This window comes from Salvia hispanica, chromosome 5 (genome assembly GCF_029641045.1).
Source record: "Salvia hispanica isolate PSC_SH4W2 chromosome 5, Shi_PSC_v1, whole genome shotgun sequence".
Classification (NCBI taxonomy): Eukaryota; Viridiplantae; Streptophyta; class Magnoliopsida; order Lamiales; family Lamiaceae; genus Salvia; species Salvia hispanica.
The window spans coordinates 40,226,247-40,244,510 of NC_142696.1; the positions used below are offsets into that span (position 1 = coordinate 40,226,247).

Consider the following 18,264-nt stretch of genomic DNA (forward strand, 5'->3'; position numbering starts at 1 on the left):
TATAAGTCACTTCATCTGGATAGACCCTTCTAGTTTGCAATTTTTTTTTTTTTTTTTTATTATTATTATTATTATTATTATTATTATTATTATTATTATGTATTGTCACAGAAGCAATAGATTGTTTAATTATGTATTTTTTGCTTTGTACATTTTCTTGTTTAAGATAGTAGTAGTATCATATAAGAGGCCATAGAGAAGCCAAAACTGAAACTTATCAAACTATCAGAGTCCAACAAACAAGAGATAATCTATTTTCTTTAGATCAAATATAGAGAAAAAATTCTGTATGTTGTATTAAAACAAGTGCTAATGTAGGTATTTTAAAAATCATTGCATCAATCTCGCGTGTTTATTTTTGCTTCGTACAATCCAAATTTATCGATCTCGCGTGTCTATTTTTGCACTCCATGCAATCCAAATTTATCGATCTCGCATGTCTACTTTTGTACTCCGTACAATCTAAATTTGATTTTGGTGGTCTCACCTTGATACGACCCTATCTACGTACACAGTGTGACATCTCCAAACTCTAATTCATGAAATTAAATAAAAAATAATAATTATTAAGCATCATCGACATGATAAGCATAGTCAATCGAACCCACAAAACGCGCATGTCTTTTTGCTCAAATTTTAAAAATATGTATTATCGACTTATCGTGATATTCAACATTTAGCAACTCTAACTACTCAGTAGAACACGACAATAACTAATTATAAATCTTGAAATTGGTTTTCAATATTGTTACAGAGCACACATATTATCGAAGGGGGCAAAAAATAATATGGCCATGGTCCACCTACCTAAATTTTCAGCTATGTTGAATGTACTTAAAAATCATTAATAATAACTTGTTAGTCAATAAAATTGTCTACTCCCCCCGTCCCACAAAGATTATCTCATTTTTCCATTTTCGTCCATCCCACAAAATTTATTCCATTTCACTTTTTACCATTTTTGCAGTGGACCTCATGTTCTACTAACTCATTTCTACTCACATTTTATTATAAAACTAATATATAAAAGTAGGACATACATTCACTAACTTTTTCAATTCACTTTTCATTACATTTCTTTAAAACCTGTGCTCGGTCAAAGTGAGACAATTTTTGTGGGACGGGGAAGTATATATTAGTTGCAACCAAGAGCTTGTTCACAATTTTGATATTAACATAAAAAGACACAACTATGAACTATATTTGTTGTAAAATTATGATGTTTAAGATCCTTTCAATGATGTATACTAATTAAATTTATAGCTATGGCATTATCATTACATACAAATATGTCTAAGAGCATCTACAATGGGGCGGAGGATGCGACGGACGATGCATTCTTCGTCCCTTAGTCTGCCATTGCAGCACCATGGACGATGCACATTTTATCCTTCGCGCTCTAAGCATCATCCGCAGATTATGACACGGAGGATGCATCCTCCGGCCTATCCTCCGTCTCTTAGTCCGCCATTTTAGGGGGTGCGGACTATAGGGCGGAGGATGCACACATTTTTATTTTTATTTTTAAATTTTTTTTGTATTTTCTTCTAATATATATCACCAATTTTTTTACTTCATTTCACTCCTTTCACTCCTCTCTCTTCCTCATTTCAATTTCTCTCTAAGTTCAATAATGAATTCCGACAATTTTTCATTTTTCAAGCACAAAAAATAAAAAATAAAAAAAATATTGACAATAGGATTTGCCTTTAATTTATAGTGTTTTTATATTTATTCTTACTAATTGATATGTTTGCAAACATAAAAAATAAATATTGTAGTGTTTAAATATTCAAATAATAAATAAAATACTTAAGATGAGACTTAGGGCGAACTACATTCTGCCCCATTGCAGATGGAAGGGGCGGATGATCAAATGTTGATGTGGCAGTGCATAAGGCGAGGCTTAGGGCGTCGCATCCTCCGCCCCACTGTGAATGCGCTAATACAGTGATTCTAACGCATCACATTACTATACTAAAACGAATTGAATTTCAAGATATACTATAGTAACTCCTATGAGTAGTCTTATCTAATTTGCTCACTCATAAATGACCGATATATTTAATGCTGACCTAAATACTCTCCAACCAAAGTCCAATAATCATAGAAAATATGGAATAATAATACGCGTAAAACTTTTTTTACGCGGGGCTACAAAAGATGACAAGTACAAAGGCAAAATTGCAAAAATACTTAGACCATGAAAATGCAACTTAGTTAATAAGATATTTTCCTTCTAATTCATAGTAAGTCGAAATTTGATTTGATTTATCATGAGAATAATATAGAACAACCATGACAAATTTCCTTATAAAAGTTCTGCAAAAAAATTGTTGAAAAAAAGGACGAAAATTGTGTGTTAGTAGTATTTATTAACTTACAATAATTACATAACGGAAGCATATTAGTATCTGATTTCAGTGATACAACAAACACTCTGTGCATCAAACAAAAAAGAAATTCAACTTTAAAGTTGAATTTTTTTTAACCAACCTCAGAAATGAAGAAATACAAATTTTTAGTATTTCATGAAACTGGAAAGTGGCCATTAATGGGAAAAATGTTCAACCACCAACATAAATGAATTCAGTTGGGAATTCTCATCTGTAAAAGCCTCCCATTCATAAAGGCTGCCATTATTTAGCTGAGATGTTTTCCACCATATTTATTACTGCTCCTCCAATTCCCAACTCTGTTTTCCCCACTTGTATGCAAAATGGAAGATTATGTGGTTAAGGTCCAGGAAGCCCGGCCGGCGGCGGACGGGAAGCCGGCGGCGGGGCCGGCCTATCGCTGCATTTACGCAAAGGATGGGCTCATGGAAATTCCAGCTGCAATCAACTCTCCATGGGATTTTTTCAGGTTCTCTAACATCTTCATGCACCTTTCACTCTCAAACTCTCAATAGTAGTAGTATCATTTTAACTCTAACAATGCTCATAATTTATGTGCAGTGAATCCGTTAAAAAGTTCCCAAAAAACCCGATGCTAGGTCGCCGTCAACTCAAGGATGGAAAGGTATCTCCTATTGTCCGAGAATCGCTAAGTTTGATCAATGTCTGGTCAATCGCACAACTTTTGAAAATTACCTATTACTATCATAATTTTGATTTTTTTTCCTCGATTGTCCATAATCTTAGATTTAGTGTATGGTATGACAAACGTATAATATTATGTAGACTAAACATTTGTCTACTTTAATGAATTTGTTTACTACAATTAGTCAGTCATGTCTTTAATTAATTTTTATACATTTACATGCTACGTTACTAAATTAGGACATGTAGCACGACAATTTTTTTTGCTATGGGAATATTAAGAAAAATGTCAAAGTTATGATATAATTAGTAATTATAAAAGTTGCAATCAGAAATTGGCGAAACTTTAGTGTTTTTTTGGGCAATTTGCCCTCAAAGATAGTAATATTTAAAAAAAAAAATGGCAGGCGGGTGGGTACAGTTGGCTAACTTACCAGCAAGTCTATGATGCAACTATTGCCATTGGTTCTGCTATGCGACGCCGTGGCGTCAACCCTGTGAGTACTTCTTCTTTTCACCATTCCTACATGTCATAAGATTGTAAATTTGTAATAGAAAAATGAGGTGGTAATAATGTTTTGTTTGTCTAGGGCGACAAATGCGGCATATATGGGGTTAACTGTCCTGAGTGGATCATGGCAATGGAGGTAGTCAAGTTCAAGAAATTTGATCATCTTATCAATATTGCTATTCTCTTTTTTATAAATCTCGTTTTATCGTCTGCAGGCGTGTAATAGTCAGGCTATTACATATGTACCACTGTATGATTCACTCGGTGCGTTCCACATTTTTCTGCGAATTTTAGTAGGCGATGAAATGGCAATATGTTTGAATTCGTGTATTGTCTGTGTTTGCAGGTGCAAATGCAGTGGAGTTCATTATCAACCATGCTGAAGTGTCCATTGCTTTTGTCCATGAAAGCAAGTTTCCTGCTGTGAGTTCTTCTGTCGTATTCGCTTTTCATATCTATCTTACCATGTATATAATCTGAAAGCTTAGTTTTCTCATAACATTTTCCTTTATAATGTTAATGCTGAGAAAGACGGAAAACAGATTGTAATTGTATAAAATTGTCTCATTTATGCATCTTTGTGCAGATACTAACATGTCTCTCCAAATGTGCCTCAAATCTAAAAAGTAGGTGAATTCATGGCTTGTGTGTGTGTGTATTCGCCTTATTTTTCTGAATCCCTGCTCGGAAGCTCATGTAACTGAGACATGGTTTGTTTGTGAAGCTATTGTCAGCTTCGGAAAAGTTTCTGACAAGCAGAAGGAGGCAACTGAAGAGCTAGGTGTCACTTGCTTCTCATGGGAAGAGTTTGTTTTATTGGTTAGTATGTCATCACAAAGAAATGCTTAAAGCATCGATGTTATTACCTTATTTTAGACCTTGTGTGTAGCCAATCATCTTTCTGTTTTTGCAGGGGGATTCAGACGGAGATCTTCCTCCTAAGAAGAAGACAGATACATTGACGATAATGTACACCAGTGGCACGACAGGGGAGCCAAAGGGGGTCATTCTATCAAATGGTGCTTTTATGTCTGAAGTCATGTCTATGGATCAACTCCTCAGAGAGACGGACAAAGCTGTAAACCACATTTCTTCCTCATCGATGCCTTTTAGCCTTGTTCTGTAGTATTGTATGCTGAAAGCATGGATTCTGCAGGGTACTGAAGAGGATGTGTACTTTTCCTTCCTTCCTCTAGCTCATATATTCGATCAAATCATCGAGACCTATTGTATCTACTCGGGCTCATCCATTGGGTTTTGGCAAGGGGTATGATCGATATTTGTGCTTACTCAATGTCTACACAATGGTTTTGTACATTCAACGCCTTGGATAAAGCTGCATTGTGTTGAACTCGCAGGATATTCGTTTCTTGATTGAGGATCTTGTCGTCTTAAAGCCAACTATATTCTGTGGCGTTCCTAGAGTTTTTGATAGAATATACACAGGTAACGTTTCATTTTCCGACATGGAGTTGGATTAAGATTGATGAAGCATTTTTCTCACACGGCGTTTTGTAATTTCTTGGTGTGTGCATCAGGCATAATGGATAAAATCTCAGCTGGTGGTCCACTGAAGAAGTCACTTTTCCATCTTGCGTACAACTAGTAGGTGTTATTTCCACGCGTAAATCGTTTACTTTTTCCTACTGAATCTGAGGGATGATACACAAATGATTCACAGTAAACTGAGGAATCTGGAGAAAGGCCTCAAACAAGAGGAAGCATCTCCACTTTTGGACAAGCTCGTTTTTGATAAGGTTGCCACGCTAACTTTCTTGAAGTTCGCCTATATTGTCCATTCAGCTTGTTCTCATATCTGGTCTGGTTTTTTTCAGATCAGACAAGGATTTGGTGGACGCGTTCGACTTATTCTATCAGGAGCTGCACCTTTACCTAAGCACATTGAGGAGTTCTTGAGGGTGACATGCTGCTGTGTCTTGTCACAGGGCTATGGTATGTGTTGTTTTGCTAACCTTTTAGCTTTGGCCTTTCCTTTCCTCGTCACGGATGATGAAACAATGCTTGAATTTTTCGTGTATTTTTTGTAGGCCTCACAGAAAGTTGTGGAGGATGTTTCACATCTATAGCCAACGTATTCCCTATGATAGGCACGGTGGGGGTTCCTATGACCACAATCGAAGCAAGACTTGAATCTGTGCCTGAGATGGGATATGATGCTCTCTCTGCAGTCCCCAGAGGTGAAATTTGTCTTCGGGGAAACACCTTATTCTCCGGCTACCATAAACGCCAAGATCTCACGAATGAGGTGCTCGTTGATGGCTGGTTCCACACGGGTATGCTTCTTCAACCATAAAACACGCGCATACACACATCCTTTCTCTGCTGACAAAGCACGGTTCTCATTCACGACACTGGAAAAAAATGCAGGTGATGTTGGTGAATGGCAGCCTAATGGAGCCATGAAGATCATAGACAGAAAGAAGAATATATTCAAGCTGTCACAAGGCGAATACGTTGCTGTGGAAAGTCTCGAAAGCACTTACTCACAATGCCCTCTCATTACATCGGTAAGTCAAAACGTTGCCTATTTCAACAACGCGGCAAGCGAGTATGCCAAGATAGTATGGCATCCCTAAATATGCAGTTGAAATCATTGGTAAGGGGGTGCTGAAGCCCCCTCTACCTCCCCCATGCTGATTGAACTAACTGCAGCCATTTTTGGGCATAGATTTGGGTGTACGGTAACAGCTTCGAGTCATTCCTAGTGGCTGTGGTGGTGCCGGAGAGAAAGGCACTTGAAGATTGGGCAGCGAATAGTGAAGAGAAAGGAGATTTCACGCTCCTGTGCAATAACCCGAAAGCAAGAAAATACATTCTGGACGAGCTCAACAAAACGGCGAAACAACATAATGTACGCTCTCACCAAGTCCGATTTACTGTCTGATTGTAAAGCTTCCGCACTTCTCACTTATGCATGCTGTTTGTGTTTCTTCAGCTCCGCGGCTTTGAAATGCTGAAGGCCGTTAGCCTAGAGCCCATTCCTCTCGACATTGATCGGGACTTGATCACTCCAACGTTCAAGCTTAAGAGGCCACAGTTGCTCAAGCATTACAAGGTAAGTCTTGCTAAATTGTTTTGTCGCATGTCATGTTGTGAATGCGACATCTGACTTGTGTAATGCATGCAGGACTGCATTGATCAGTTGTACATTGAAGCCAAAGGTACAAAGCTATAGGAGCTGCATCATCACCTTGTTGAAGATCTGTTGGTGTTTCTGTTTTGAGGAAGAAATGAAACAATTTCCCCAGCACTTCTTATAAACTCGTTCTACTATGTGTTAATATGTTACTGAATACTACTTTCTTGCATATATCAAGGCTAAGAATAAATGGTTTGATGAGACGTTGTAGACAGATTCGGTTTATAAGGCGTTGGTAGAATTCAAACCCGAGACCTTTTTCGATCTCTTTTCTCTTGATCAATCTGTCTAGTTATCATTCAACCCCTACAGAGATCAAGGTGGTTGAGGGTCACTCTTGTACCATTTATTCTTCCAGTTTTATGTATACTTTTTCTGGGGCAATTCAAAATGAGTTCAAACTTTGTTCATTCCAAACAATCCTTCAATACAAACATAACAAATGAACATACAATGTTTCACTGTGTTGGGTACACAAGAGCAATCAAGACAGCAACAGTTGTTTCCAAACATTGATACACACATCTCACACTGTCTGAACTGAAAACTGAAGCATCACACTAAGCTCCTTAAATGGCCTAAAGAATCCAAATCACGAGTGCCCAAACCGGGTAGACGAAGAGGAGGAGGATCCCAATAGAGTTGGAGAGGCCATTGCTCTTGGTGAAGGAGTTCCTGAACCCTCCGGATGCTCGAATGTGCTCCTGCAGCAAGTAACATCCGATCGCCAGGCAAATGAATAGTCCAATAATGCCACCCCTTACGGTATTTGCAAAGAAGCTCGGAGCCACCACTAGGAGCAAGATCAGAGATCCAGGCAATTCCAGCCAGTCTGCAGCAATGAGAGAGGGAGGGCAGGTCAAAAATCATACTCATGTTGGAAGATGCAAGGACATAAATTTTGTAGTAGGAAAGGTGGATCTTACCTGGGAAATGCTTGGGAAAGAAGAGACGTAAGACAACGGCTATGAAAGCAATCCACATGCCAACCTCTCCACTGCAATGTGATCAGCAAGAAAGTATTAAATTATACTCCAGTACACACTAACTGTTAAAAGAATGAAACAGAAATAAGGGTTATATCAAGCAGGGACGAGTAGTCGAGTACCTTAGTATACCGAACAACCATGAAGGAAGACTGAGGTAAATGTATGGGATTAAGAGGGATGTGAGAATGTTGGTTTTCCAGTTTGTACGATCCAAGATTAGTAAATAACTGCAGATGGATTCAGAGAAGAAGCTTACAAGCTGGAAATGGATATAAGAAAATAACTAATATGCAAATAAGGCAAGAAACCATTTGAGCCTTTGGCTGTTTCAGTTGTAAACAGTATACACACACACATAGATGTGTTATGTAAGGTAGCAAATAGAGCTAAACAGAAGGCAAGAAAGGATAGGTTTTCACTTCTTTTGTGTCATTACAATCAAAGCTAGCTTATTGGATGATGATGATTCTGGCTACCTTTTTACATGAATCTTAGGTTTACCCCTTTGAGTTTCATTTTGTGATCCAACTTTTGTGTGATTCTATCTAAAAAGAACAGCATACCGTATTTCACACTTTTAAGAATCTAATCAGTTCCCCAATTTATAAACACCAATCAATAATTTATGTTTCTTTCCCAAGCTCTCTCCAAATCACCGTGCTTAATTCACCATTTATGAATTATCAATAAAACACTAGCTATATCTCTGAAGCAATTATTCCAGAACCAAATCCAATCACCAAATAAATGATTAAACAAACAAGATCCAAAATTCATGGAAAACAATCAAAATATGTGATGGAAGAGACAACTAACATTGCGGCAAAACAAGCAACCCATTTGAGAAATGAAGTCCCAAATCCAAGGCCGCCAAGCTGGATGGCGTGATTGGCGAACTTCTTCATTGCAGTCCCAACATCATTGAGATCAGAAGTGAGCAACTCAGTCGCTGCTCCCAAATCAGAATCAGTCTTCATTTTCAAATAACCCATCTTCCCACCCACCATACTGCTCACCAGAATATTCAAGAAAATTAATCAGATTGAACTGATGGTTTCTGGATGAGTTAGTATTTATAAAAGGGAATAAGAGAGTTGAAGATTAGATTTAGCGGAGATATTAACAATCCGCCACGTGGATCTCAATTATTTGGGTAGATTCACTCACAACTTTATGCCAGCTGCCCATTCTCTCTATCTCATCTATATTAAATAATTAAAATTATTTACTACTAATCATAATTCTCATTTATTTTCTCATTGATATCACTTTGAAAGGAAATTACATAGCCAAGACACTTTAACATAATCTTATAAAATAATTCTAAAACTAATCATTTGTGTTTAATACACACACTTCAAAAAATTATGAACTTGCACTTCTGCATCTTACACAAATCACAATCTTCAAATTAAGAAAATGATCAAAATTAGATTGGTTTTTACCACAATTTGTCCTCAGTAAATTCACTTCATTTTCAATAAAAGAAATCGGTGCACTGTCGCAATCCTATTTTAGTTGGATTTTTTCAATTTATTATTAAACATTTAGTATAATTAGTGGTTGGAATTTAATCGAAAATGGACCTATTTTTGGTACCTGATAATGAAATAGCAAATTGAGATTTTGAAAACGAAATTAATATTTGACCACCGAAGTTGGAAAATGTTATTCATTTCTTAACATTTGGTTGATAGGCACATGCATGATTTTTAAGTGACATGTTGAAGATAAAGAAAGCTTACGTGCACGAGACAACTTTAAGATTTAGTGAATCATCACTATTTCAACTAAAAATTGTTTTTTAATATATAAACTGGATTCTTATAACTGATTTTAGTAATCAAGTAAGTGTGTTTAAGTTGAAAATTAGGAGTTGAACATTGGCATGTGTCACGTACTTGTGATGTTGTGCAAGGAATTGGCCAAGTGGAACCATGTCCCTATCAATTATCAATCTTATAACTCAATCTCATCACTGAATTAATTCAATAAAAATTGGCTAATGGGCCGTCACACTCAATTAGTCCGGCCAGTTCTTAATTTCTTATCACTAATTGGGCCATTTTGTTAAAATCACCATTTATTTCTAATATGGGGCCCTATATGATTAAATGATAATGATGTACTTACAAGAATAATGACTCTCCATCAATTGGAGATGTTATATTAGAGTTCCGACTTTGATTCGGATTTGGGGTATAATCTTAATTGACAGTACTATGATTCTGGGTTATAATCTAATTGGCAGCACTATGATCCAGTCAATGACGGACCTAGGAAATAGAAATCGTGGGGTCGGATTAAAGAATTAGTACTCCCTCCATTCCACGGTAGTTGAGTCATTTCATTTTCTGCACTTGTTTTGAAAAAATGATAATAAATAGTTAAAATGGAGAAAAAATAAAGTAAGAGAGAGAATAATGTAGAGAAGAGTTTTAACTACATTATTCTCTCTCTTAATTTACTATTTCTTTACTTTAACTATTTATTATCATTTTTCTAAAACGAGTGCAGAAAAAGAAATGACTCAACTACCGTGGAACGCAGGGAGTAATATATAGTACTTACTAATTTAATTATTACTATTATTTAAAATATACTATGTTTTTAAATAATTAGTATAAAATTTTTTAAAAATTAAAATTTATTTTTATTTTGTTATGCACAGTAGTTAATTTTAAAATGCATGAATACATCATAGGACAAGTATACAACTATAATTTACTCATAAACTACTATAGCTTAATGAATTACACATAGATTAAACTGCCATATAGTACTTAAATATATTAATTAGTTATAATATAAATTAAAATTTTAAAAAATAAATAGTAATAATACAACGGCGCCTTTCAGCTTCTTCCACAATTCTCTTTCCTTGATTCTGCAACATTTCTCATCAAGCTCTCTTCTTCAATTAAACTCTCTCCTCAAGTTCATTCTTTTTCTTCACTTCCACAATAACACTTTCTCTGTATTTCTCTCCTCTCCTTACTACTATTTTTCTCTAATTTTCAAGTTACTCTCTTCCTCATTTCTCTTCAATAGAGATGAAGGTATACCTTTTGTGGGGTCGGAGGGCGGAGTTTCCCTCAGTTGGCTGTCGATTATGGAGCTTCACGGCAACACTCACGGACCTGCGGTGGGGTCGGCCGACCCCGTGCGACCCCACCTAGGTCCGTCATTGGATCCAGTACTTACTAAAATCTCAAAAATTGTAGTAGTACGTTTTCAATTTATGCGTTATTAAATTATAGCTCTAATTTAAGGGCGCAGAAGACAAAAGATTTGGAGCTCTATTATTGATAGCTCATTTTTAAGTCTATTACTTTATAATAACATATCATGAATAGGGGGGCCTCATATTCGGAAATCAAATTATTATTTGGGCCAGTACTATTGTTTATGCTCTGGCGTTGCCATTCTTAAACTCACTACCAAACATTGGAGTTTACCGATGGATTTACCAATAGACTATGATAAGTCACTCATAACTGACAAATTTTCAACAGACTATTCGTTAGTAAATTTTGCAATCAATTTATGTTTACTGACGAGTTTTCCTGCTTTACGGATTGAAAATTCTATCACTATATATCCCACAATTTTTTTGCAGTGGCCTTCATTTTTCATTTATAGGGCTATAATGTTTTAAAATTTAAAAGTTAATAAGTATACATAGCATTTTTTTTTATATGAAAATAAATGAAGAGTACGAGAGTATTGAATTTAAAATATTAATCCAATTGCGGCTAAGTCAGTGACGAACCATATCCACCCCACCATGGCCACCCCTGTCCCTATAAGGCTACGAGCTTGAGAAAGAACACAAATTGTGAAGAAGAAGATTAATTGTTATTGGGTTTGTGCAAGTATTTTTCAATTATTTGTCTTTGCCATTAATGAAAGCCCAATTTACCAGTCGCCAAGTGTTAGCTCCCTATTCACTTTAGCCCACTAATTTTCAAACCAAACATGTCCTCTTAATGTTGGGAATGTAAAATATCTCTCTAGCTCGCTCAATGAACAAAAAACTATTATGGCTATGATAAATATGCATACAAGTACAACAGTATTATAGTACTATCTCTCTATACAAGATATAATCATGCTCATATATTACTTTATAATTTTAAATTATTACTATGTTATAGGATAAAACTATGTGCAAATCATTCTTAATTGTTCTATTATGAACAAAGTACCAGTATGTGGTAAACAAAAAGTGTGACCATATATCACAAAAAATAACATCTAAAATAAATTAAGGAATGATATTGAATTGTCAATGTCAAGTATCCTAATTACTCCCTCTGTCCCGGATAATTCGTCTTACTTTGATCGGGCACGAGTTTTAATAAATGTAATGAAAATTGAGTTGAAAAAGTTAGTAGAATATATATGGGCCCTACTTTTATATACAGTATTAGTTTTATAATAAAATGTGAGTATGAATGAGTTAGTGGAATACGGGGTCCACTACCAAAAATGGTAAAAAATGAAATGAGACAAATTACGTGGGATGGACCGAAATAATAAAATGGAATAAATTATCCGGGACGGAGTGAGTAATTAATACAGTAATATTTCAATTTTGATTCGGATGGTTAACTGAGAAAAAATCAATGTTGTAGTAAAAGAGAATTTTTTAAAAAATATTGATAACGAGATTATTATTCAGCGATTTCAAAACACTGCATTCCATAATATTATTGTTATGTAAAATTTCGGCATTATTTTATTTAAATTTCTAGTGTGTGTAAGTGGTGACTGGTGAGCAACATCATTGTAAAGATCAAACTCCAATATCCAGTGTATTAGTATGAATTATAAATTGGACGTCAAATATTTTACAACAACAATAAAAAATAAGAAAGAACAACGTCATAAAATCGAGAGATTGCCTACCCAAGAGGAAAAGTGTATTATAATTCTCAGACAGGCTTAGTCTCTTGATTGTATATCTAATTAAATATACATACATCCTATAATTTTGTAGATGTGTATATACATTATTCATATTCTAGTAGAGCTACAAGATACGTGTCACCTGCGATTGTTATAAAAGGTTAGTTTGAAACTTTTTAAGCCGACATTAGGTGTAATACACATTTTTTTCTTAATGTAGGTGTGTTATATTAAAGCAAGGATAAACTTTCCACTGGTTTTCTCCCTTTATGTCTTAAATAAATATTTAATAAATTCGAACACAATCTTCTACGTGTCTTTATTTAGTATGGTATCTACACGTTACTTAATTTTGAAACTAAGTCAATACTATTCCGTTCAATTTAGTGGAATGGTATTGCTCCGGAAATTAGAAATAATCATGTAATATTTTTATCTCAATTAAACAAACCATATTCGATGGTCTCGATTTAGAAAAAATTAGTGGAGCATTTCAAAACCATAAAATTCTATCATTCAAAAAGTGTTTTAAATGATTACTCGGAAGTAGGCCAATTTGGAATATATACCCGTGGCAATGTAGAATTAGACCAACTATGTTTATTATTCTATACGTATATATATACACATGGAGAAATAAAAAGTATCGAGTGTAGTTCAATTTTTTATTGAAGAAAAAATAACGGCGATAATTTTTATTACTACGGAGTACGTAGTTCTATGTTTCTATGGATTGGTTGTTTTTGTTTGGAGAAGGTATTAACAATTGACGAGGTATCCCTATGTATTTTTTTCAAAAATGCTCTATTTTATGTTAGATATATAATATGCAAACCTGTAGCTGTAAAATTATATGCCAAGAAATATAGTAAAATTTTTATATTTAGAAATATCTAAAACGACATGAGAAATGGGGAAATCATTTTGTTAAAAGTACAATATATAATATGCAAACCTGTCGCTATAAAAATCATTCTGTCAAAAAATATAGTAAAAAAAAAAGATTAATTTTTTATATTTAGAAATATCTAAAAAAGACAAGAGAAATGGGGAAATCATTTTGTTAAAAGTACAATTATTTAGAAGGAGACAAAACCAATATATTTTCAATTTTCAGTGAACATAGCCATCAAATCAAGAGCATCTGAGTACAGAAAATGCAACCATAAATCGACAGTTGGAGGTTGGGACCATATAGATATAATTGATTAAAGATTTTTTTAAATGGAAATACTCGTAGTCCATTCAAATTCTAGAAGTCAATATTTTGATAACAATTAATTCATTAATGTTACTTTAAATAATCCGAATATAAAATATTCATATTGCTTGTTTGAATCAAAAAAATACTACTATATCTTACCTAACAGAAGCAATTCAGAATAAAATAATTTGAGTAAGCTACAAATCTTGATCGCAAAATGGGGCACCGTATTATTTTTTATTCTGTTTATTTAGATTTTGGTGACAATGTGTCATTCATTATGGTGGTAGCGTAAGCGGTTTACCAATACAAAAGGAAAATGATATGTGTATTATTTCACCATATATAAAAGATGAAAATCGTTTCTTTACCAAATTTGAGATTTACTTTTTGGGCAAAGTTACCGGCCTTGAATGTTAAGTAAATCACTACCTCTAACCTCTTTAACTAACACATGTCCCCTAGCTACTTAATTACGTATCTTTTCAGTTTAATTTTAAACAAAATAACCTGTCCCCTAGCTACTTAATTACGTATCTTATCAATTAAATATATAAGCAAAAATGACATCTTTTACTAAAAATAGAGTAATTCCATTATATTAGTATATTGAGTAGTGTTTCCCATCTCCGGGAATGATTATTCATATGAATTCCCACGCAATTACAATTTAACAAATCAGATTTTCCACCCTTCATATGTTTATCAATTTCAAAAAATTCTTAAAAATAACTGTGAAAAATCAATCTCATTAATCTACATTTATTTTTTGTGTTATATTCAAAATTGTTATGGACATTACTGTTTTTATAAATTACATAGAAAACCAAAAACTGATTTATTGTTTTATTCATTTTATGTGAATCTATAGAGTCAAAAGAACAAATCGAGCATTGATCTTAATTATTTCATAGATCTAATGCTGTCCATAAATTATTTTGAAGTATTAAAATAAAAATAAATATAAAAATTAAAATTATAATGTTAACATGGATTAAACAAGAGTGTTGCCACATATGACATATGCTATGGTACTTTAACATTTCTCATATTCAGTTAATAAATTTTTTCGAGCATTTGCCACTGAAGATTAAATTAAATACAGTATATAATTATGATGTGATGGGTTGCAATTTTGCGATATATTAAGGCCCTTGACTAGTATCAAAATTTGAAATAGCTCAATTATTACTATATATGTAATGTAAAGAGAGAAGATTGGAAAAATACCAGTGAAAATAATAATAATCAACCATGTTATCACCATTTATGCCTACGTATATTAGTGGACTTATGACACTAACTAAAACATGCTAAACGTAGATATCATTCGATGAAATATTTACTAGGCCAATTAACTAGTTCAACTTAAATTATTGAAAAACTAACCAGTAAGGATTGAGATCCATTAAATTTGAAGCTACAATTTGGATAAGTAGAGTGCATCATGCTAAAGTTCTAGTGTTTTCATTTTTATAACTAAATACCCAATTTATAATTTTTATCAATTTAAGTGTTTAGTTAATTTTATAAGTAAATAGTACTCTCGCTTTTTTTTTTCTTCATATTTTTGCATGGAGAGTATGTTATTTGACTTGAAAAAAGAACTTTCAGCTGACCTTAATCCAAATATTGTGATATTAAAAACTTTAATATAAAAAATGCTCAAAAAATGGTATAGAAAGGATTATTTTTTATGAATATAAATAAGAAACAGTTATTGAAGCTTGAAATAGTGTTTCAAACCCGACAGAAAATATTTTTCTATATGGGTAATTTTTATACTTCATTATAAACTTTTGGTGTGTACCGAGAATAATATAGTACCAAAAGTATCATACTATTACAATTATGTAATTTAAACATTTTATCAATTTTTGTAATTGAAACCAATATCAGAAATATAATATTCTTTTAAAGTATTCCATCACACCTAATCCTAATTATCGTCAATACACTGATCAATATTTAGGCACACCCAATTCAATTGTTTGGTTGTGTATTTTGTTAAAATTATAAAAATAATATACTTATTAAGACAATCTTACAATTAAACTAAATCAAATCATACACTATTTAATGGGGTAGTGAAAAATGTACACATAATTGTGCATACATAATCGAGTGTTTTTTTTACATTTACACTGAAACTCGATTTATAAATATTAGTTAATTTAAAATAAATTACATACTAATCATTTTGCAACAATTAAAAAAATGATTACCTTAAATAATCGCATATTTACAAAAAAAGATATATTGTATTATTAATTCGAATCAAGCTCGAAATCATGTTACAATTTAACATAAAATTTCTATATCATGTTTTTTTATTGCTACATATAATTTCATATAAATTCCAACTAAACGACTGATAGCTTATGAGTTATGACCGATATAGTTTAATTTTATAAGTATCTTAATGAATAAGTTAATGTGTTGAATAAAATACACAACCAAACAATCGAATCGGGTAGTGCCTGAATAAAAATTAATATTATCAGTAATTACTAAAAGTAAAACTATATACACGCAACTAATTACAAACTGAAAATAAACTAACATGTTTGGTACTTTAAGTATTTTACTGATATATTTTAAAACTCAAATGTATGGGACAAACCAAATAATTGAGGATATAATTCAAAAATTGCACCTTTAATTTGTTGTCTGAATCAAAATTCAAACTTAAATAATGCATATATAAGCACTTAATGCATGCCTGCCAGCCCTAGGCCAATTAGGACTTAGGCTCGCCTAAGCATTTTTCTCATAAGTACCAATTAAAATCAAGCATAGCTATTAAATGTTTAAGGTTTAGCTAATTTCGACATCTTTATAGAATATATAAACTTGTATCAAATTCTTGTACATGGGCGCGTTCGCATCGAGTGGAATTGGATGATCTAAAGTAAATTTATGCTCGATGTGTATTAAACAATATATTGAAAGATGTGTTGACTAAATTTAAGATTTACACTTTTAAATTTTAAGTAGTTCATATAGATAAATAAGATTTAACTTTTCATTAGTTCGTATGGATGAATATTGAATATAAGCTTAATTCATCGAAAGTTAATATATATTGCTAAGAAAGTTAGTTCGTATGGATGAATATTGAATATAAGCTTAATTCATCGAAAGTTAATATATATTGCTAAGAAATATGTTTAGAATTTTGAAAACGTAGTAGTTTAATTAGAAATTAGAATCATTATCTGGTTAAATATAATATGCACACTCTTTATATAATTTTCTCTCTCTATTAAAGTCTTGAGTAAAAAACTGTTTTAACATTGGATCAAAAACAGTACTCCATATTGATCAGTAATATTTGATCGATTAATTACAAAATAAATAAGTATAATGTTTGACGGTGAGATTGATTTCTGCAATTCTACCAAATACAACCTCGCATAAATCAAGAGTGTCATGTCATTTTTTACCAAATTCGTTTGATTGATGATGCGTTTGATAAAAATTTGAAAGATCTCATCTTTGTAATTGTCTGAATACTCCTAAGTTCGTTATCTTGTATAAATTCATTGAAGTTGGAACAAATTAAAGTCTTTAGTTGAGTATTCATCTTGTATTTCATGACATTTTTTGACAAACGATTAAATATTATTTTCACACCAAAACATAGTTTTTCAAGGAAATAGCAATTACGTGTGAATTATTCCGGCGCATGCATCTAACTCTCATTCCCCTGGAAATTGCTAATAATACAATCATACTACAAATCAGTGAATCACACTCTCTTTACACACGTATCTGTTTCAATTTGCAGAGCTTTGACATTTTCAAACACCCGTCTGCTTACGTCACCTCCAACAAGTCGTGGCGTCACTTGGTTAGATGCCAGCTCACACGTGGCGGGATCTCTGAAATTTAGTCAACGGGCAGGATCGAATTACGTGGCTCTGCAAAGGACGTTCATTGGGCGGGGAGTACGCTGGCCCCACCGGCCTTGGCTTTTCGACGGCTGACTTTATTTTCTCAATAATTGTAAACAAAATGTGAAAAGTTCTATTGCGGTTTTTGTCCGATGTTTCTATCTGTGGGTTTACCTAACTTTGAAAATATTGGAGATGCATTTTGGGGACATTAATGCCGATGATTCACATTTGGATAATATGTGCATTACGTGCTTACTTACAAAGATCAACCTACACTTTGTCATCATAATATAAATTTACAATTGCTTTAATAAATCATAATTGTTGCTAAAATCATAAAGTTGTGTTCGTTTTAGTAATATGATCCTAGTTTGTACTTTTGCAGTTTTTTTAGTGCCATAATGCTAGTAACCATGTGCTTGAAGTATACTAATTTCTTCATTGGTTTGGATGATTTTTTTGCCACATTTTAAGTCATTTTGCTCATATAACTAAATAAATTATACATATATCCTAGCAAATTGCTCCTAAATATATAATCTACCGATT

At 33.2% G+C, this 18,264-nt stretch overlaps 2 protein-coding genes across 2 annotated transcripts; one reads left to right on the forward strand and one right to left on the reverse strand.

Annotated features, from left to right (window-relative positions):
* Positions 1-2,660: 2,660 nt before the first annotated feature.
* Positions 2,661-7,122, forward strand: LACS2 (long-chain acyl-CoA synthetase 2). Its single transcript, XM_048085452.2, has 19 exons — positions 2,661-2,865; positions 2,958-3,021; positions 3,449-3,538; positions 3,632-3,688; positions 3,768-3,816; positions 3,899-3,975; positions 4,139-4,178; positions 4,277-4,371; positions 4,466-4,630; positions 4,709-4,819; positions 4,911-4,998; positions 5,091-5,157; positions 5,234-5,309; positions 5,388-5,505; positions 5,601-5,846; positions 5,941-6,080; positions 6,242-6,424; positions 6,509-6,628; positions 6,701-7,122. The coding sequence occupies exons 1-19, from the start codon at positions 2,720-2,722 to the stop codon at positions 6,746-6,748; spliced, it is 1,980 nt and encodes a 659-aa protein (XP_047941409.1). The 5' UTR covers positions 2,661-2,719; the 3' UTR covers positions 6,749-7,122.
* On the reverse strand, positions 7,104-8,756 carry LOC125188536 (cold-regulated 413 plasma membrane protein 2-like). Its single transcript, XM_048085453.2, has 4 exons — positions 8,518-8,756; positions 7,821-7,928; positions 7,639-7,709; positions 7,104-7,544 (listed from the first exon to the last, which is right to left on the reverse strand). The coding sequence occupies exons 1-4, from the start codon at positions 8,706-8,708 to the stop codon at positions 7,291-7,293; spliced, it is 624 nt and encodes a 207-aa protein (XP_047941410.1). The 5' UTR covers positions 8,709-8,756; the 3' UTR covers positions 7,104-7,290.
* Between the last annotated feature and the right edge of the window lie 9,508 nt (positions 8,757-18,264).